We start from the raw sequence: 18,856 nt of genomic DNA, 5'->3' as shown, positions 1-18,856 counted from the left end.
ACCATTCATTTATTTGTTTGTGGTGTGTTTGATGTCGTGAAGGGATGTTCGCGACAAATGATTGGATTTAAGTTAATAAATAATGGATCAAAAAGATATTGCAGCACATGAGAAGTTGAAAAACCGCACAGGTTTGACCGACACAGAATAAATGTGTCGTACGAAGTGACAATATTATTCAGAACAAATCACTACAAATCAAAAAAGAAATCTGAAAACTCAGGAACAAAAATGGTGCACTGGTTGTACAAGGAAGACAATGGACAATATTTGATCTTGTACTAAGAGGTAGACAGGGCACTAGTAGAAACAACCCAACCTCAAACAAAATATTACATCCACAAATTAATAATATTGTAGGTGGAAGAAGAATACCCCCTTCCACCCTCCTCTTCTTCCTCTTCCCCTCTCCAAGAGAAAAAGGAAGAACAAAAAATAACAAATGCTACTCTAAATCTTTAATGAAAACGAACAACGTTGCTTATGCAGAAGCTCGAGGTCTTTTCGTATCTTCTGCTACAGAAGGTGTTTTCGGAGAAGCTTCTGCTGTAGGAGGTGTTTTAGGGTCAGCTTCTGCTACAGAAGGTGATTTAGTAGCTGCTTCTGCTATAGGAGGTGTTTTAGTATCTTCTTCATTAGGACCTGAGATATTGGAACTTGGTGTGGCCTCATCTGCGGAAACATCTTTATTTTCTTCTCGCTCGGTGAGGAGAGGTGATATTTCTTTAGTAACAGGTGCGGTTACAGGTGAAGGGTCCTCTGGAGGCGGGGAAGGAGGTGTTGAGGGCGGGGAAATGGAAAGCATCCTGGAGACCCCGGTGGAGCTGGTTAAGGGGTAAACTTCTGTAACTTCTTCATCATCTAAATACACAACATCCTGCATTGTGAGCTGGTGATATTCAACAATTTCCCTCAGGAACCGATTCTCGCGAGCATAAACTGAATTCTCATTCGCTAAGCGCGACTTCTCCGCCAGCAGTGTCTCCAGTTGAAGGCGGATCTGGTATCATCACATATATAAACATGTTAGAAACAAAGAAGTTTTAAGCACACAACTAAAGATACATAGATGTGCAAGCATTTGCCTATCGTCTAACAGAAATTATACACAACATGAGAAACAAAGAAGCAGAGAATGCAGTATCCTGCATTAGGAACCTTGACACAGCACAATGAAAACTGACAAGAAAAGCAGGAGACATACCAAGTCGTCATCTGCTCGGTGGTTTCCCTTGTCACGATTCTCACGAAGGCGTTTATTTTCTTCTTCTAGTTGAGAACATCGTTCCTTTGCAAAAGCCAGATCTGCTTTAACAGTTTTCAGCTCCCGAAGAAGTAATTTTGCTTTGGCAGCTGTTGCCATTGCAACCTGTGATCCAAAACAAAGACCATTTATGCATTCCACTGGCTTAAGTGAAGTCTAAATGAATAAATGAAAAATGAATTCATGAACATATAGATCAACTTTAGAATGATTCAATAACTTCAATCGGATTCATTTAGTCTTATGATTAGAATATTCTCTACTTCTAACAACACAAACCAGTCACACACAATAACATAATTGCCACCTTACGTCGCGTGATGCCTTGAGTTGAGTATCAGGGTTCTTAGGCTGCTGCCCTGAATTGCTCTGGTTCACATAATAAGCTTGTGCCTCAGGATGGTCTCCCCTTCGTTTAATTTGCAGTTTGATGTCGGCAGTCTTGTTCTCCACCATCGTACGACCTTCCTGAAAGCCATAAACTGCATTGTGAATAAAATTGCTTCCTAAATTACTGAATTTGACATATCAAAAGCAAGGAAGTTTTAGCAACCTCAAAAGCCTTCTCGAAAGTGTCGCCAAGCTGATTGAGGGAAGTTGTGATTCTGTCCAAGCCCTTGCGGATTGCAGGATTTTCCATTTTTATAGAGTTGTCAGATGACAGATAGGGTTGTTGGAACTGTCTCCAAAAGTTAAACACGCCAAAAGATTAAACAAAAAGCTCAGAAAATTCCAATCAAAAGTTATCTGTGCATGAAATGATATTTGTATATGGTACTGCAGAAAGTCAGAAACTTGAAGAAAGCCCATTTCAATATTGCAAACAAAGATCAAGTTGGAGTTCACCTGGGTGCCAATGGAGGCATTGGAGGACTGTGAGCTGACGCCTCCAAGCATATCATCTTGCGGAAACTCACCATCCTCATCAAGAATGGCTTTAGCTTTGCGAGCCAGAACACCCCAAAACCCAGATTTTGTGGCCGATTCGTCATATGCAGAAAAATCCTGCATTATTTATAAGGCATGATCACAATCATCTCTTACCACAAATTAAGAACAGGGTCACAAACCATTGCAAATAAAACCAACCCAGTAACAAGCAGATCAGATCAGAGAAACAGAGGAGTTATTATGAAATTTATAAAAAAGTAACAGCAAGATCCAGAATTGTCCGAGGGATCAGAAAAAGGAAACCTTGGATCGGTTGTTGTTGCGCTCAGCGGAGAGAGCGGAAGCACGAATGGCCTGAGCAGCGAGAGACGAAGAACCAGAGAAAGAAGACGAAGATTGCAAAATGGAAGCAGAATTGTCATCAGGTGGGCGATGGATAATCTCCTCTTTGAAAGTTGACGCCCTCGACATCCCCTGCCTTCTTCTGTACGCCATTTTTTTTTTCACTGCAGAGCTTTCTTTCCTTTCTTATTGAGATCAAATGAATTTCCCTTTCGCCGATCGTCACCACCGCGATGACAACGACTACGACGAAGGAGGAGGAGGAGGAGGAGGAGGAAGAAGAAGAGTGCTTTAAGAGTTTTTTGGTTGGTTGTTTAGTTTTTTTTTTGGTTCTGGTGGCGGATGGCTTTGTGGCCTAACTAACTCTTCCGCCTTTTCTTCTGAAGGCAAATAAAAAACCGAAATATGAAATGAATGAATGTTATGCCGCAAACACACAAACCAGAAACAGAAAAATAATAGCAAAAACACCTCTCTCCCTATATATAATACCTTGCCTATATGCCTTCTGTTTCTTCAACACCTGTTCTCTTTCCTTGCCTTTGGATTTTCATTTCCATAACCATCCATCCAACTAAGGCACATACTTTAACTACACAAAACAAATTTAATTATTTCGATTTGGATTTGAATTTTACTACAATACGAATGCGGGTTTCTCATTTAACGAGAAAGTTGTTAGATTGAATGAAGGATTCATGTTTCTCTGTTAGATTGATGGATTTGTAATGTGTTGTTGTTCTTGTGGGACAACTTGCGAATGTTACAAAGTTTGGCCCATGTAATTAACTTGCGAATGTTTCATCATCCAACTGGACCCTCTGGGAGCTAGCTGTTGTGACGTGTGAGCCATTTTGTATAATCTATAGCTTATCTTATTGCTTTAGGAGCAAGTAACCGTGTTCATATGCCACCCTAGTCTCTTTATAATGTGATTGCTTGGTATGACATTGACAGGTCAAGCTCTCTCAAGCACATGAATCTTTTTATTTCTTCAATAACTTTTTGAGCCAATTAGCACTTCCAAGAGAATAATTGATCTTGAACAATTTTTAAGTTATACATTTGAACTTTCTGTATGACATTTTAACAACGGATTTAAGTACAGAAAGGTCAAATATTTCTTTTGTTTTAGAACTTCGGTCGTTTTCTTACAGCTGAAGAGCTAAATCAGTGTATTGAGTATCCATTGAAGGCTGGTTTTGATAATCACTATAAGGCTGATTTCTCGTCTCCAAATGGCGGGTACAGGTTGAAGCCTGACTATTTTTATCAGGCAAGATCAGCTCAGCATCTGAACCTTTCTGCAAGAATCTATCTTGTCCCGAAGAATTTATCTTACCAAGTTGGGCTCTCAAATACGGCAGATCAAATGTGAACTGGCGAACCGGTGGCCTGGCTTGGTCTGTTGTTGACACTTGGCTTGTCTCAGCTTTGGTTTGATCGCAATCTCCTCTCGAATGAAACGAACTCAATTTGTTCTTAGTTCGACTAAAACTTGAAAATCCCAAGTTTCTCAACCGTGGTTCCAACAAATTTGACTGAGAAGAATCTGAAGGTGGCTCCAATGATTGTGTTTGATGAACCGACTTCCACTGGTTCAGTATCAGTGATGTTGAGTTGCTGCCAATGTTTTTGAACCCAGAAACTGAGCAACTGTTGTCTGCAGCATGAGTTTTCAAGGAAGAAGAATCCAACTGAATCTCATTTCTTCTGTTCTGATGAAATTCACTGGACTGAATTTTCCCTCCAAAAGTACCAAGTGAGTTCTTTCTGTCACTACTGGATGCCACTGCAACTTTGCCACTTTGGATGCCAATTTCATCACCTAAAGATCCCATTTCTCTTTTATCGGCATCCCATGAATGGAAACTGTCACCAGTGCTCTTCATGATAGAAGGATGCCCATGAAGGTTGCCCTGGAAGTTTTGAGATTGTGATGAAGCAAATATATCACTCAGAGTACTGGGTGCCCATAGGGTAGAGGTAGATGCCAAAGGAATTTGACTTTTTTGCAACTGGAAAGATCCAAGTAACTTCTTTCTGGCAATCTTCTGAGCTGTTGGTCCTAAGTCTTTAACAAACAACATCAAGCTTTCTGTGTAAGTGTAACCAATATCCTGCTGATTCGCCTACACAGAAAATTGACTGTTCTCATGGTAGTTTTTGTGACATCAATCAATGAAACATAAATGAAAAACTACATTAGTTTTCTTAGCCTTGCAGGAAATTTGGCATTAAGTTATTGAGGACCAACGAGATGTACATGTAGAACAAAAACACAAGAAAAGAAGGCTTACATGCCCAAGTTGTTTTAAATTACTAGATAGTGTCAAACCAGTTGACTCATTCTCATCAAGGTACGATGTCCAAGGTCTATATGTACAGCGTGGATCTGCTTCAAAAGATCTAGACCTTCTATCATCTTGAGTACCTATTATTAACAAACACAAAGGTCCAAATTCTGACTGTGAAAATAGATAGGAAAGATCTAGATTTCATGATAAATTTGAATTCAGATTTGTATCTTGGAAAACACAAAATTGTAAGTAAACATAAATCTAGTTCATAAACCATTTGTCATTTACATAACTCAGTGTGCTGGAGGTTTGAACTTTCGATGACTTTAGAATTGCAAAATTAACATAAAACGTAACATATCTTTTACTTCTTACCAGAAAGAACTCTGTGCACTCTTGCATCAATGGTGCCAGAGCACCCTGTCTTTACTTGACATCTTCTGACATTTGATGAACCACTAAGTGAGCATGGAATAGCTTTAGAAAATTCAGCTATCTTCATGCTAAGGGATTTCATGTTTGTAGCAATTTTAGGATATGAGCTAGAAGCTGACCTCCCAGCTTCTCCTCGCGCCCTCCTACCACTTTTTTGTCTTGTCTCTGAGAATTCTAATTCAAATTTCTCAGGATAAGTTTCCAAAACATGAAATACCTTCTTAGTTAGCTCATGTATGGCACGAGCCTGTAAAAACCAAGAGGTTTCATTCAGTTCATGGATTATATTTAGATTTTCTAGTTGAAGAATTCAGATTAAACTTTCCAAAAGTTTTCAGAAGATTGAATTAGCATACCTGTCTAAAAAATATGGTAGCTGTAGAATTAAAATGCATTGCATTTTCTGTTATTAGAAATGCATCATGCTGCAAACAGTTCATTAATTGTAATCAGATGTCACAGTAGATGATATATAAATAGCAAACAGTCTAAACAGCCAAAGACAGCTTTATAACTAGCAGAATCACCAACAGATCATACTCTAGTTTACATATGTTTTGTCAGAAAAAGAATCTTTCCGAATATTAGAAATTTAAGATTATCTGGCATGCAAGGACATGTTAAATAGTTTATACCAGTAATATCTGAAATTGAATAAGTTTGAATTTTCCATTATGGTGCATACAGAGTAAAATGAGACAAAAATGCCTTAGTGAGCAGAAAATTAAATAACAGAGTCTGAAATATTATGAATCTTACATTACTATTATTTTGAGTTCAATTAGAGGAGGCAATTAATAAGCCATTTGTCCCAAAGTTGAGACAAAATTAAACAAAAAATACTTTGGTGAGGTATTGCCATTGGGAGATTTATGGTTAAAAAACAAACTACAGTGAAAGCAGAACTAATTTTTGAGAAAGGAGCATACCTCAAATTGTTCAAGATTTCTATACATCCCTTCATGAAGTTTAGCCCTCATGGTCCCAAAATCCATAGGCTCTTCGATGATTTCATAGTAACCCTCAACCTTATAAAAGAGCAGGAAAATTTACAACCATGACTGAGAAAAGACAAAGAACACATTCATTATATGAAATGACAAAGTAGCAAGGAGATATGCACCTCATTTGGGTCAACTGGTTCCGCAAATATTTCATAGGTATCTCTCCTGTAATTTTTGGAAAATATGTATCAACATAATGAAGAAATTTCCTAATAACTATGTAAAATATAGATACAACCACAAATAATTCATCGTTAAGATGAATTCATCAAAAGAGTACTCGACAGTTTTTTGAATTGTTGCAGTTTTAGATACACATAATTCATTGTGAAGAATGTTACAATAAAATGGGAAGAGCACCCACCTCTGTAATATGTCAAGGATAAGCTCAAGTATGCGTTTTTCCGGCAACTGCAGTGAAGATTCAGTGGATGGTTGATCTAATACAACCATTAAGTTAGAATGTGTAAAATCATAAAGCGGCCAATGTACAATGAGACTTCTCAATCAAGAAATGAGGCTAACCAGTAGAGGCAGCATGAACTTCCGGCTTAAGATCTTTACCCCGCACAACCTGTTGATCTGATAGAAAAACAAATAGACTACAGATAACAACAGCAGCAGCAAAGTCATTGAAATAGCAGAGAATGTGATTAAGCAGAAAAAGGGCTCACCACTATTAGTTTGGTGATCTACATGGCTGGTTTCTTCTCGAACCTGCATGACAGTACAGACGTTAAATTGGTATTGGAAATTACTCAGCTCAAACAACATAATGAGGAACTAGTGACTTGATATGATTACAAAAACCCCTTATATACAAATATAATGTCACTTTTAGCCCACAACACTCCATTTATTTGGAGAACATAGGAGTTTAAGTGATATAAATTGCAATGGGAGAAAGAAAAGAAAAACAACTTTCCTGGTTTGATGGGGATGAAGGTGTTGTGGCAGCAACTTCTTGAAAAGGTCTGAGGTTCCTCTTCTTTCTGGCCCTTGTTCTGGAAGCTGGCCCCTCACCGTTACCCAAGTTGCGCTTCATTCTCTGTGCGCTAAAATTACGAGCTGTAGCAGTAGCAGCAGTGCTAGTAGTACTTGTACCAGTGATGCTCAGGAGTCTCGGCCGCTGAGCCTTACAGGCTTCCAAAGCAGATATTCTTGGGCTCCTTCTGTGCCCCTCCACCTTCCACTTTGACTTGTCTAATTTTATGCTACACACAGTTCATGACAACAAAAAGTGAAAACCCCACATTGTTAAAGTTGAGAACTTTCAAACATACTCTCACATTTCTGTACATATGAACAAAAACCCACCTAGACATTTTTACAAACAATGTCTTAGCTTGCCTTTGTTGGGGTTTTGACCAGCTGATTTCTATGGCTCTAAAGCTTTATAGAGAGAGAGAGAGAGAGAGAGAGAGAGAGAGAGAGAGGCTGATGAATAATGCAGTGAAGAATGTGGTCAAGGGGTTACAAATTTCAATATGGGGAGATCAGAATCATGAGACAGAGCTTTGCCAAAGGATGGTTGTTTCTTTGTATGAGAGATGTGAATATCCCAGATGAGGTAAAAAAGTTAAACCCAATATTTGTTCTTCCATTTGGTGCTTATTTTATACCATTCAAGGCTCCTCTCAGCTATAAAAAAACCATTAATATTTTCATGATCTTCTTGTAATGCAATAATAACTGAAGAGAGGGAGGAAGAGCATTCAATTCATTCTGAAGAAGAATTGGAAATATGGTCAAATAAGCAGTGAGGACTTATAAGAGGGAAGGGGTACCATCTGCAGAAGACTCTACAGTCAAAATATGTACAAATCATCATCACACGTTAAAGGCTTGGGCTTCATTTTGGTACCCTGTTTTACCACAGACCTTTCACTAAACCTGCTCTCTTATTTGGACGTTTCAGACACAAAAGAGGCAAACAATTCCTCAACATTTCAGGTACAAGTTACCACAACGCGCGTTTCACAGACCGTGCATCAACACTGTGATATATAGTAAGCAGAAGTTTTTTGTTTGGCAAAAAAAAATGTATTTTTTATTCATGTTTTGCTCTCTTTTTATGGGTTGGGCTGAAATAGAGGGAGCTTTTCAATTAGGGAAGTCCAAGCCCAAGTTCTTGCTGCTTTTTAAGGACAAGATTTGTAGACTCAATGGCCTAGAACATTCAAATTTGGGCTACAAGCCAGTAACACCCAAGGGCCTTTTTTATTTTTCTACCTAGACCGTAATCGGTTCCTAGATGTGAGCTTTTGAGTCTTGTGCCTCGAGACATGACTCATGTCTCGGCTAGGGACAATTAGGTCTAATTATTTTAGATTCTAGTACATAATCTTTATTAGTGCACCAAATACTGGACATGACACTATTCAAATAAGTTGGTATTCATACCGGCTCATAAAAAAGACTAAAAGTATGCTAGAGTTAGTCGCCTACTTGCATGTGAAATGACTTTTGATGTATGTGTATTTACACGTTAACAAATATCTTTGTTTTAATAGGTGTGACCCATTTACAAAGAAAAAGGAATGAGAATTTGAGTCCTTTTTTCTTTAGAAAATTGGACTACATAAGCTAAATGATATTTTATTGCACATTTGGAGTTATGGGCGCTAGTGGTAAATCTACAGTGATAGTATTCTTAAAAAAATAAATTCACAGCTAGAAGTTTTCCAAAAAAGGGCTAGGGTTGGGGCCCACTCCCATAAAGGCCGTTGTAGTGAGGTAGAGATTGGACGGCCCAGATGCCCCAAACCGACCTCCTTGGCGACAAAAGCTAGGGCCTAAAGTAGAAACGCGGGCCCCATTGTTTGTACGGTGAAGATGATAGTAAGTTATGATTGACGCGCCATATAGTGCTGTGTGGGGTTAGGTAGAATGATCAAATTAGATGGACGGTGGTGATTGGATACGATGTGAGGCGTGCGAGCGCACACACAAAATTCGATTTACAAGTTCGCGAACGTCTCTTTCTTCCAATCCTCATCTCCACCCTCCAACGACTGACTGAGTGAGAGTTGAAGAGGTCTTGTCTTGCCAAAAAGTTACGCTATTTCTTCTTCTTCCTTAAGAAATTTCGTTTCACTTATCAGATCGTGTGGTTTTTGTACAATCTTGAAGCTCAAGACCGAATGATCGGAGCTGTTGAAGTTTTAAGGATCGGAGTAATTTATTTTCAGCTTCCTCTCTCTGGTAATTACTCTAAACCACGAAAGATTTGCTCTTTTTAACTGCTAATATGATTTGTAATTTGGGTTTGTTTTCGTTTTTGGTTTGCAATTCACTTTCTTTATATTTCTTTTACAATGCTATCTACCAATTTGTGCCTAAAATTTGTGTAAACAGCTGTCATTGTGTGGTGGGTGAACAAATTAGTACAGAAATGGGGGTTTCAGATGCAAAGGGCGAGATGTGTATGTGTGCTTTAAGAAGAAAAACTGACAGCTGTTGTTGAAGAAGAAGCTGGATACTGATATAGTGATGTGTTTACGTATCCATAGCCAAATTTTTATTGGGGATATTGCTGTCTAAGATTAGTATCAGCTCATAATTGGTTTCGTCTACTTTATTCTATGCTTTTGTCTTAAAATGTGAGCTTCAATACCTCAATCTCTGGGGGTTTTCTCTTTATCATTCATACTTTACAGTTTGTGGAATTTTAAGTGTGGTGTCCAACTAGTGTTATGTATATTTCTCTCTACTGTTGTGCATTGTTAAATCAATTAACCCAATTTTGTAATCAAGTCTGTTAAGTTTTCTTTTTTAGGCGGCCTTTAGAGAGAAGAGTTTAAGTAATTTAAATGTAAACACTTTCTGGTTTGCAGTTTGCTCCGTCATCATCTTGTCCTTTGTCAGCATGTTTTCTTGTAATATCCTCTGTTTTCCAATAGAACTTTGCTTCTCTTTGTTTTTGATGTTGTGCTCTTTTCAGTTTTAGATGGATTCAGTCTCACAGAGATTCTTGGAAGAGTTGCGTCAGTCCACTGTTGACAGCAATGAAGATAGTGGTATGGAAGGTGACCATTTTGTGCATTCTGCAACATGTGCTCTATGCCAAAGGTCTTTTTCCCCCGAGAATGAGGCAACTGGAGATCTTGAAACTATCAGCATGTGTGGGGACTGTAAATTTTTGTACCTTGAAGATCATGGTGCCCCTCAGGGGACGCCATCTACGAGAAGAAGAGCTAGGAACAGCAGTTCCGAGTCACTTGATAATATTTTCTCACAACAATTCTCACATATGATTAATCTGATGCGGCAAAACCAATCCCCTGGCTCTGGGCTTGAGGATTTTCCTGCAGATGGTGATCCAGCTGCTAGGGTATCTCAACGCACAAGTTCCCGTACTACACCAAGTGGGTCTAGAAGATGGCGGCGGGTACTTTCTGATACTGAAAGTGATGGTTATGATAACGGGGATTCTCTCTATGGGGAAAATGAATCAAATCTGAGTTTTGGTCGGTACAGGGCATTTCATGGTGAGAGTGATGCGATTTCTTTTAGTGCTTACGGAGGGGACTCTGATGCTTCTGTAGACCTACATGGTTTCCTGGATACAGAAATGATTATTCAACCAGATGATGGAAGTGCTTTTGATAGTGATACTGACATTGATCCAATGCATGCTGGTCTTGACCAGTGGAACTCAGATGACACTGAAGAAGAAGAAGAAGAAGAAGAAGACGACGATGATGATGATGATGATGATGATGATGATGATGATGATGAAGGGGATGAAGAAGATGATGAATGGGAAGAAGCTGATGCTGAAATAAACATAGTGGAATCTAGAGAAGCCCCAGGTCGGCTTCGAAATCTTCTAGTTTCGAGTCCAGGTGGAAGTAATGGCTTAGTCAATTGGCGCCAACAGGTTTATTCTCCTGAATCTGAGGGTATGATTCGCTGGAGAATGAGGGGAAGGAGTCAAATATATACCCGTAACATCTTTTCTAATACGGAGGAATCAGAGTTGCTGCCATATGTTGGAAATTCTGGTGATTATCTAGATGCGGGAGGCTTTGAGGAATTGCTCGAGCATCTTGCTGAGGCTGACAGCTTAAGACGAGGAGCACCTCCAGCTTCCAGGTCCTTTGTGAATAATCTGCCTCGTGTTGCTATTAGTAAGGAACATGAGAAGCATGATGACTTAGCCTGTGCAATTTGCAAGGATGTGTTGACAATTGGTACTGAAGTGAATCAGCTTCCCTGCTCTCACCTTTATCACCCTTCCTGTATTTTGCCATGGTTGAGTGCACGGAATACTTGCCCTCTTTGTCGATACGAGCTACCAACTGATGACAGAGACTACGAAGAAGGGAAGCGGAACATTAGTGGTAGAGTGGAGACCCGCAATGTCCAGCAGCAGAATGCAAGTGAGGACAGTTCCTCTGTTGCTTTCAACAGAGCTGAAGAAGATGAAGAGTTTGCTTTCAGTGAAAGGAGAATGGAGCAGAGGTTCCTATCTGATAGGGGGGCAGCAACAACTAATGGCTCTGGTGGAGAAAATGGTCGGGGGAGATGGTTTCTTCTTGCTGCTGCTCCAATTGTGAGTCTCGTGGGCATTGTTCTTGTGCTGTGGTTAGGCAGTCCCCTAATGGAAAGAAGAGGTCTGGCAGGAAACCACAACTTTGCTGGTCAGGCCCGACGCCCAACCCATGTCACAGGCCCCTCACCCAACCACAGGGAGAACAGAAGCAGGAGATGGTGGTCACTTTTCTGAGGGGTTCTTGAATTGTTGGTAAATATGGATGCTAAGTTTTGTGTTTTTGCGTTCCTGACTATTGTTTTTTCGGCCTGTAGCACATGTTCTGCTGCAGGCATTCAGCAAGAATTTTCCAATTTTTGATGTACAATCATAAGTCAATCTGTCGATTGATTGTACGGTTGCCTATTTACCTTATATGTGAGCTCAGTGTTCTATGTAATTCAGGTTGTTGAGCTCTCCTGTCACCTCTTAGTTTAAACCACTGAGATTTAAGCTTTTAAAAGCGCACTGCAAGTTCACTAATGCTCTTGCCATTGATCGTTCATTAAAGTTCTTGTGTTGATTTCTGACCATTCCACATCACCCCCTGTAAGCTGTGATATGTTGTTTTGCTCATATGCATAACCCAAATTGCAATACAAATCACAACTCAGCCAAATTCTAGCTCTGGAAAAAATTAAAATTTACTCGAGTTTATGACTGAAAATTGTATTACAAGACAATGAGATATAGGAAAAGCGGACACGGGACCGCCCGTTGAAAACTAGTTGCTTCCACTTTACAACCAGGTCGGGGGACATGTAGCTTCTTCTAAACCCCCCTATCAAATCCTTTGGAAAAGTTAAAAAATATACAGGCACCTGCTAATGTAGACAACAACTGACCTTCTATGGACCTAGAACTTAATGGACGCAGAGGGCAGCTGTCACAACAAAATTCACGGGTTGCTCCTCAGTTCACCATGAAACAGGTTGACACCTTGCATTTTACATGAATGAATTTCCAAGTTTGACTATATATACCCTTAGCTATTAACATTGACTGCCAAAAAAAGAAATAAATTAATAGCAGAAGGTAGATAGGTGCGGCGCAGCAACAACTTTGACTAGTTTCTCAAAACAGTATGTTGAGGTACAAGACAATCCATCCAGCCATGGAGAAGATAGCAAATACGTGAACCCAGAACAAGACGGCAGCTGCCTCTCTTCCACAGCCTCTTAAATTTGCAACAGCACCTGCAGACAAGGTTGATTTGTTAATACAAAACTTAGATGTTGTTATAAGAGTGGGTCAAGCTATGTCTATGATCTATGACTTAGATTGAGTACCAGCAAGGACAGATGTAGGCATTGTGTGCTGGAGCAGTAGGACAAATCGGAACATCTTATCGCCAGCAGGGAGGAAACCGAGCTTATCGGCCAACATTACAATGCCAAGTCCTACAGGGGGCACCAAGACTAAGCGGGCGATTATAATAGCAACTGTTGTTCGTAGACCAAGTTTTGAACTTCCTGGACCTGTAAAAATCACAGAGATGTCACGACTACATTCATCTACACTCAAAACCAAAACACGTGGGATGCTTATCGAACAATTATTGAGCAAAGGCGTATTTTCTCAATACATGACATATATAGATTATTTATGCAAGGTCAAACTACAAGAACAAATTAATGGAAGAATGGAAAAGGGATGTCAACTCACCATCGACAAGGTTTCCACCTAACGCCAACAGAATGCATGGAATCATGGCCTCCCTGATAATCACCAATATTGTGAGATTATAACAAATAAAGATTGAAATTTAGCACGAAATGATAATGTGGGAGGAAATGATCCACTCAATAGTGTTTTTGACACATCAATTCAGTTACTGTTGAACATAAATGGAATAAGAACCATTCAGCCTCCAGCATACTATGCATATTATCACAAATTCCATATGAAAGGTTATTACAAGTCTCTTCACAAGGAAATCCTTGCTTTAATATCTACCATGAGGTATTAAATGGTTGAGGTTCCTATTTACAACAGAGGGGCAGGCAAATCTATTCACGTCAAGTCTTTGCATTCAATTGAGAATCCCAATCCTATAACCACTTAACTGCTCGCAGAGCTGGAATCCCCAAAAATAAGTTTCATTTCCTTGGGCATCTATCACAAACATATTGACCAAGAAAGAGGTTATAGGAATTGTACAAGTTCAATGTTTCCACCACATTACTGCTAACGCTCTTTTATAACCTCACACACACCACTCAAAATTGCAACAACTTTTTGACAAAGCTTCAGTAGAATTCTTGGATTATTAACTTTTATTTCTGTCAACATCAAGAAACCCCTTTTATCTACCAACATCAACCCTGGAACTTGCAACTTAAAGACAACAACCAAATGCTATCAGGTACACTTAGTATAAAATTCAACTGGACATACCCAAGGATAATACAGCTGTCTGTGAAGAAGAAAAGTGGACCATCAGCAGTAAAGATAATTTTCTTTAAAAATGGTATCGAACCAAGTACCATGGCCAGGATCTGCAGCAAACTTGTGCTTACTAGTTAGAATCTATTATGAGTCCATGGGTTAACGATCCAACTGAAAATCCTTAATAAATACAGCAATTAATTTAGTTTGGCAAATAAATCAAACTTACAGAAGCTATTATAGGGGGTTGAAGTAATTGTTTGAGCTTCAACTTCTCATAGAGAAAAACCAAGAAATCTATAATCTGCATCATGAATCAGGGCATGTAATTAGAGCCATATTATATACTATATACCAGAGATAACCAGACATAAAGATGCACTGAAGTAAAGCAGAAAATCCTGAAATTTCAAGTGCAAAGCAGTTATCCATCATGGATCTATACATGGAAGCATATCAAAAGTTGAAAAACTTGTAACCAGCCTACCATTGCTATTAAATTCCTGTCTGACAACACACTTCCCCACATGCTAAAATTAAAAGTGTCCCTTTTCTCAAAAAAATGAAACACATAATTTGCAGCAGATGGGAAGATATTTGTGACATGACATGTAGGATTGAGTATAGATGAATAAATTCATTCTCACCTTAGGTGTGTTTGAAACATTTGAGTTAGTTTCTGCAACCTCTTCTTCATGTGCTGCCTCTTCGTTTTCATCATGTGTAAGCAGTGGAACTTGATCAGGTATCTTGCCATTTCGAGGGCTTTTGATTGGGAGCTCTCCGTCGTCGATGTCAAAGGTACCCTCTGGAGGGGGGGCCAACATATGAAATACATATGTGTATAGGATGATTGCACCAACCTATATATGCATCCAAAATAATACACATAGTTTAGCAGTTCATCGTAAATGATTAAATTAATGTGCAGAAAAAATCTTGAATCACTGCATAATTGCAACTTGGATTCAAGTATAAAAGTTTGGGTGATCAAGAGTGAAATGCAAAATACCTACCCACTGGCCAAATGAAATATAGGCAGTCCCATCTGTTTTACATGTAGTTGAATCACCAAAAGGGTTTGATTTGTCTCTACATAAAGCTGAAATCAGAACCAGTGGCACATTCCCAATGTTTCCTGCAATCAATGGTAAGACCCATATAATTCAAAATAACTCAGATTGTGGTAGAGCCTGCAGTTGATACTGAATCTATTACATACCCAATTAAGCCACATATATTGTGCTATTATTTATAGATTACAGACATATTGCATGGGCTGCTAAGTGTGAATTATGCAATAAATGAGCAGAAAAAGATGTGCTGGTCACATGTTTCGAGTAGCTTAAATTACAAGACTGATCTCAAATCATCATCTTGAATACTTCGTCATCCCACTTTTCGGAATCAATTAGAGGCTCATGTTTAAACTAGTGGTAGAAGAAAGCATACCTATTCCAATCTGTACAATTGTAAACTTGAAGAAGGGGTAAGGTGGACGGACAATGGATGCAACAATATACCCTATTATAGAGCCTGATGTACTACCCAGAACGACATTCACAGGAATAAACCACCTGCAAAAGGACAAATTTCTAGTTATAATAATATAATTGTTGGCCTTGTTGCCATGGAGTGTAAAAGAAACAGAAGAACTAACTCTTACCACTCAAGCATTTTCTGTAGGGTGATGGCTTGTCCAAGTTGAGAAAATATCAAACATGGAAGCAAAAGTGAGAAGACCAGCTGCAAGAAATAGTAGGAAACCAATTATATAGTGCACGATATACACCGGAAAGTTGCTTGCAATGCAAGGGTGAGATGTGGGTTTTGCTTACCCCATTTAAGAGTTTCCTTCCACTGGCGGGGAATATGTTAACATACTTGGAAGCCATTAGAAGGCCCAAGGAGCACACTGTAAAAACCTTTGCTATGGGCAAAACTGCGATCTTGATCGTCCCAAGTAACGACTCCCCTCCGGCCTGATGGGCCACCTCCACCACCTGCAAAAACCTTTCCATGTTTTCCCCAACTATCTATGTAGCCTGCCCAGAAGAATTCACCAATTTTTCTTCAAACTATCCCAATTGGCACTTCTCATGAAATCAGAACCAGGCTGCCCACAATTCAATTATTCTTTCAAAATAAAGCCCCCTAATTTATTATTTGGGATAACAAAAAAAAGGGGATTTGCAGTCCAAAAATATCTTCTTTTCTGGCGAAGCCTCCGTTGCTCGGCAACCTTTCCTTGAACCAGCAAAAACAAAAGCAAATAAGGAAATACACATTGCGCTATATATCTAAACCCAGCTAAAATCCTAGTCATTGTCGAAATACGAATCCTTGAACCCAAAGAACATAAATATTATTTGAATCATCAAATAAACAAAACCAATTGATAAGATAATTAACGTAAACCTCAATCAAAGTAATCAAAGTAATCAAAGTAATCAAAGTAGAAGATGAACACCAAATGTGGCAAGGCAAACAATCCCAACCTAAATCATTGTCGTCATGTGTTCTGGCTGCCGCGGATCCAACGGAGAATTCGCAGCAACCAAACCCTATAGCAATCGGAGAAACACACAGAACCAAAAATAATAATAATAAATAAACGAGACAAAAAAGGATGAGAAATGAAGAATCCGAAATCGAATAAAACTGAAACTCAAAAATCAAAACAAACAAAAAAAGATTACGTCGTCGTCTAAGTTACCTACTCTTGCTCTGCCTCTTCTTCCTGTTTGTTTTGGTTTAGTTAGTTGGCGCTTTGCCACCTCCCTCTCAAAAAATTTCTATTTTTTTCGTATTAAAATCTAACGAGTGAACGTCGGGATAAACTCAGAAACGTCGACGGCTCGGTTATTTGTATGGAGCGGCGAATGTGACGAAACTACCCCTCAAACTTTCGATATATTACAGAAAAAAAATACCCCCTTCCCGCTTGATCGCCGTGAGCTACTAGATGTCCGTACCAACGAAATTTCCGCGCAAGTCGCAGTCTCTCTCTCTCCTGCCTTTCCTAGTGTGGGACTCGTTTTCTCGTGCAGTTCAATTTTGTTTCTTTGCTTTTGTGGCTGAGAACAGTTTTGGAGAGTTGGCAATTTTCTTTTTTCTTCTTTTGGGTTCAAATTTTGTTTGTAGAAAACCAAAAAAAATATAACGTAAGGTAAAGTTCTAAAAAATGATGGATCGAGAGAAATAGTTGTCACATCATGCACAGTTTGTGAAAAATTCGGCTTGTCGCATCAGGAAAGCGTACGAGAGTTGCCTTGCCTTAATTAACTTTAGTTCCTTTGCGTAATCTTCACTTCGTTAAATCACAATATTAGTAATATTTGTATCACATACCTAAGGTTCTATAACCATTTCGTAAAAAGTTACACATTAAAAAAATTGTTGCAAGTACTTGTAGTTTAAGTTGTCGAGAATAATTATTGATGCTTTAATTGGGGATGCTTTTGGAATGACTAAAAGTGCTTTTTGGACAACTACGTTTGACAGAAAAGTTTTAAAGTGTTTATGGGTTAGAGAAGCGCTTTCTAGAGAAAAACATACTCTCAAGTCCTTTTTCATGAAATTTTTTATAATAAAAGCGTTTATGAGCAGAAGTACTTCCTAAAGAAGCATTTCTAAACAAGCACTTACTCGATGTTAGATGTTCAACTCTCTAATAACGCAATATTGTTTGTGTGGGAAGAAAAAAACAAAGTAGTTTGATATACAAACTTATAATATGCAATACTAATTGTGATATCTATTATATATCCCAAATAAAAAATGCGACATCATCTAGCAACAAAAAAGAAAAAGTGTTGAGTAATGTTATAGATCTTAGATAGTGGAAAATAGTGATGTTTAATGTAAGTAGGAAAGTCATAGAGGTTTGTTTGAATTTGAAGGGTAGATGGGTAGATGGGTAGATGGGTAGATGGGTTGAGGGGTTGAGGTTTTAAGTGTAAAAAGGGCAATGGAGACTGGATCTGTCCCTTGTGAAGCAGAGGTCGCTTCTTTGGAATGGTTGTTGAGAAAATTATTGATGGTTGTGGTTATGATTATACTGTTAGCTGGACATATAATAATGAATAATAATAAATATCTTCAGTAAATTAAAGGGTATATATGTCCAGATTCAGAAGGAGATAAAATTATCATGTCACATGCATGCAATATTAATTATGCCCAAACAAATATAATGTCTCATCATGCGATATTAATATGATTAGATTGTTGTAGTGTGATTTAGAAGAAAATATGCATTTGATGCATCCACGCAAATATAATGTCTCTCAAGAACCCTAAATTTATGAAATGGGAGTGACAATCAGATTTGTATGGTTCCTAATTGCTTTTCTGAAAAGTGATTGTCGCACGCAGGTGTTGGCTCCTGCTCGGTGCCATTTGCCAAAGCTGGAAATCAAACAACACAATCTGAGTCTCATACTTTTGGCCAACTGCTTTACTTCAACTGGAAGCTTCCCTTTTAGGCTTGTAGCTTTTCAAGTGGGCAAGTACAAAAGGCAATTCCAGTTTCGACACGACACTTCTAGGATTTTACTGCCAAAAGACTAGTAATGGTTAAGCTGTTTGGGATTTCAATTAAGGGTACAGAAAATGCTCTATTTCAAGCTTGGATACACACAATCCAATGTACTTTAATTTTACATTGCTTATATTATTATTCGGGTTAAATTTT

At 38.7% G+C, this 18,856-nt stretch overlaps 4 protein-coding genes across 12 annotated transcripts; 1 reads left to right on the top strand and 3 right to left on the bottom strand.

Annotated features, from left to right (window-relative positions):
- Positions 1-132: 132 nt before the first annotated feature.
- Positions 133-3,214, bottom strand: LOC110769394 (heat-inducible transcription repressor). Of its 2 annotated transcripts, XM_088254112.1 has the most exons (7): positions 2,990-3,214; positions 2,459-2,877; positions 2,111-2,269; positions 1,818-1,943; positions 1,577-1,732; positions 1,205-1,369; positions 133-1,000 (listed from the first exon to the last, which is right to left on the bottom strand). In XM_088254112.1, exons 2-7 carry the CDS (start codon positions 2,648-2,650, stop codon positions 482-484), a joined length of 1,317 nt encoding a protein of 438 aa, XP_088110238.1. In that variant the 5' UTR covers positions 2,651-2,877; positions 2,990-3,214; the 3' UTR covers positions 133-481. The 2 variants fall into 2 exon arrangements, with proteins under 2 accessions (XP_088110238.1, XP_021829042.2); XM_021973350.2 differs by lacking the exon at positions 2,990-3,214 and having other exon boundaries at positions 2,459-2,978.
- A 318-nt stretch (positions 3,215-3,532) lies between these two features.
- LOC110769379 (uncharacterized) lies at positions 3,533-8,111 on the bottom strand. Its single transcript, XM_088254074.1, has 11 exons — positions 7,554-8,111; positions 7,117-7,450; positions 6,911-7,019; positions 6,762-6,818; positions 6,601-6,676; positions 6,356-6,401; positions 6,162-6,260; positions 5,589-5,657; positions 5,173-5,479; positions 4,798-4,931; positions 3,533-4,629 (listed from the first exon to the last, which is right to left on the bottom strand). The coding sequence occupies exons 1-11, from the start codon at positions 7,559-7,561 to the stop codon at positions 3,649-3,651; spliced, it is 2,220 nt and encodes a 739-aa protein (XP_088110200.1). The 5' UTR covers positions 7,562-8,111; the 3' UTR covers positions 3,533-3,648.
- Positions 8,112-9,025: 914 nt separating this feature from the next.
- On the top strand, positions 9,026-12,172 carry LOC110769377 (RING/U-box superfamily protein). Of its 2 annotated transcripts, XM_021973327.2 has the most exons (3): positions 9,026-9,440; positions 9,594-9,838; positions 10,180-12,172. In XM_021973327.2, the coding sequence occupies exon 3, from the start codon at positions 10,186-10,188 to the stop codon at positions 11,965-11,967; it is 1,782 nt and encodes a 593-aa protein (XP_021829019.2). In that variant the 5' UTR covers positions 9,026-9,440; positions 9,594-9,838; positions 10,180-10,185; the 3' UTR covers positions 11,968-12,172. The 2 variants fall into 2 exon arrangements, with proteins under 2 accessions (XP_021829019.2, XP_021829018.2); XM_021973326.2 differs by lacking the exon at positions 9,594-9,838 and having other exon boundaries at positions 9,033-9,440.
- Positions 12,173-12,400: 228 nt separating this feature from the next.
- Positions 12,401-17,186, bottom strand: LOC110769378 (Auxin efflux carrier family protein). 7 transcript variants are annotated; one of them, XM_021973328.2, is made up of 12 exons: positions 16,877-17,186; positions 16,659-16,724; positions 15,999-16,407; positions 15,827-15,906; positions 15,613-15,737; positions 15,177-15,298; positions 14,808-15,023; positions 14,390-14,464; positions 14,170-14,270; positions 13,438-13,490; positions 13,062-13,250; positions 12,401-12,968 (listed from the first exon to the last, which is right to left on the bottom strand). In XM_021973328.2, exons 3-12 carry the CDS (start codon positions 16,179-16,181, stop codon positions 12,847-12,849), a joined length of 1,266 nt encoding a protein of 421 aa, XP_021829020.2. In that variant the 5' UTR covers positions 16,182-16,407; positions 16,659-16,724; positions 16,877-17,186; the 3' UTR covers positions 12,401-12,846. The 7 variants fall into 7 exon arrangements, with proteins under 7 accessions (XP_021829020.2, XP_021829022.2, XP_021829021.2 ...); XM_021973330.2 differs by having other exon boundaries at positions 15,999-16,402; XM_021973329.2 differs by having other exon boundaries at positions 16,881-17,186.
- Between the last annotated feature and the right edge of the window lie 1,670 nt (positions 17,187-18,856).

The sequence above is a fragment of the Prunus avium genome, chromosome 6, assembly GCF_965620075.1.
Source record: "Prunus avium chromosome 6, drPruAviu1.hap1.1, whole genome shotgun sequence".
In the NCBI taxonomy this organism is placed as follows: Eukaryota; Viridiplantae; Streptophyta; class Magnoliopsida; order Rosales; family Rosaceae; genus Prunus; species Prunus avium.
Note: the sequence above shows the minus strand (reverse complement) of the source record. Positions and strands in the feature narration are given on the sequence as shown.

Coding starts and splice junctions, on each gene's coding strand:
- LOC110769377 (XM_021973327.2), top strand. CDS start 10,186: ATGGATTCAGTCTCACAGAGATTCTTGGAAGAGTTGCGTCAGTCCACT.
- LOC110769394 (XM_088254112.1), bottom strand. CDS start 2,650: ATGGCGTACAGAAGAAGGCAGGGGATGTCGAGGGCGTCAACTTTCAAA. Junction 1,733..1,817: donor CTTTCGAGAAGGCTTTTGAG/GTTGCTAAAACT, acceptor TATGGCTTTCAG/GAAGGTCGTACGATGGTGGA. Junction 1,370..1,576: donor AACTCAAGGCATCACGCGAC/GTAAGGTGGCAA, acceptor TTTGGATCACAG/GTTGCAATGGCAACAGCTGC.
- LOC110769378 (XM_021973328.2), bottom strand. CDS start 16,181: ATGGAAAGGTTTTTGCAGGTGGTGGAGGTGGCCCATCAGGCCGGAGGG. Junction 15,907..15,998: donor GAAGGAAACTCTTAAATGGG/GTAAGCAAAACC, acceptor TATTTCTTGCAG/CTGGTCTTCTCACTTTTGCT. Junction 15,299..15,612: donor AATTGTACAGATTGGAATAG/GTATGCTTTCTT, acceptor CATTGATTGCAG/GAAACATTGGGAATGTGCCA.
- LOC110769379 (XM_088254074.1), bottom strand. Junction 5,480..5,588: donor CTACCATATTTTTTAGACAG/GTATGCTAATTC, acceptor TGGTTTTTACAG/GCTCGTGCCATACATGAGCT. Junction 4,932..5,172: donor AGTGCACAGAGTTCTTTCTG/GTAAGAAGTAAA, acceptor TGTTAATAATAG/GTACTCAAGATGATAGAAGG.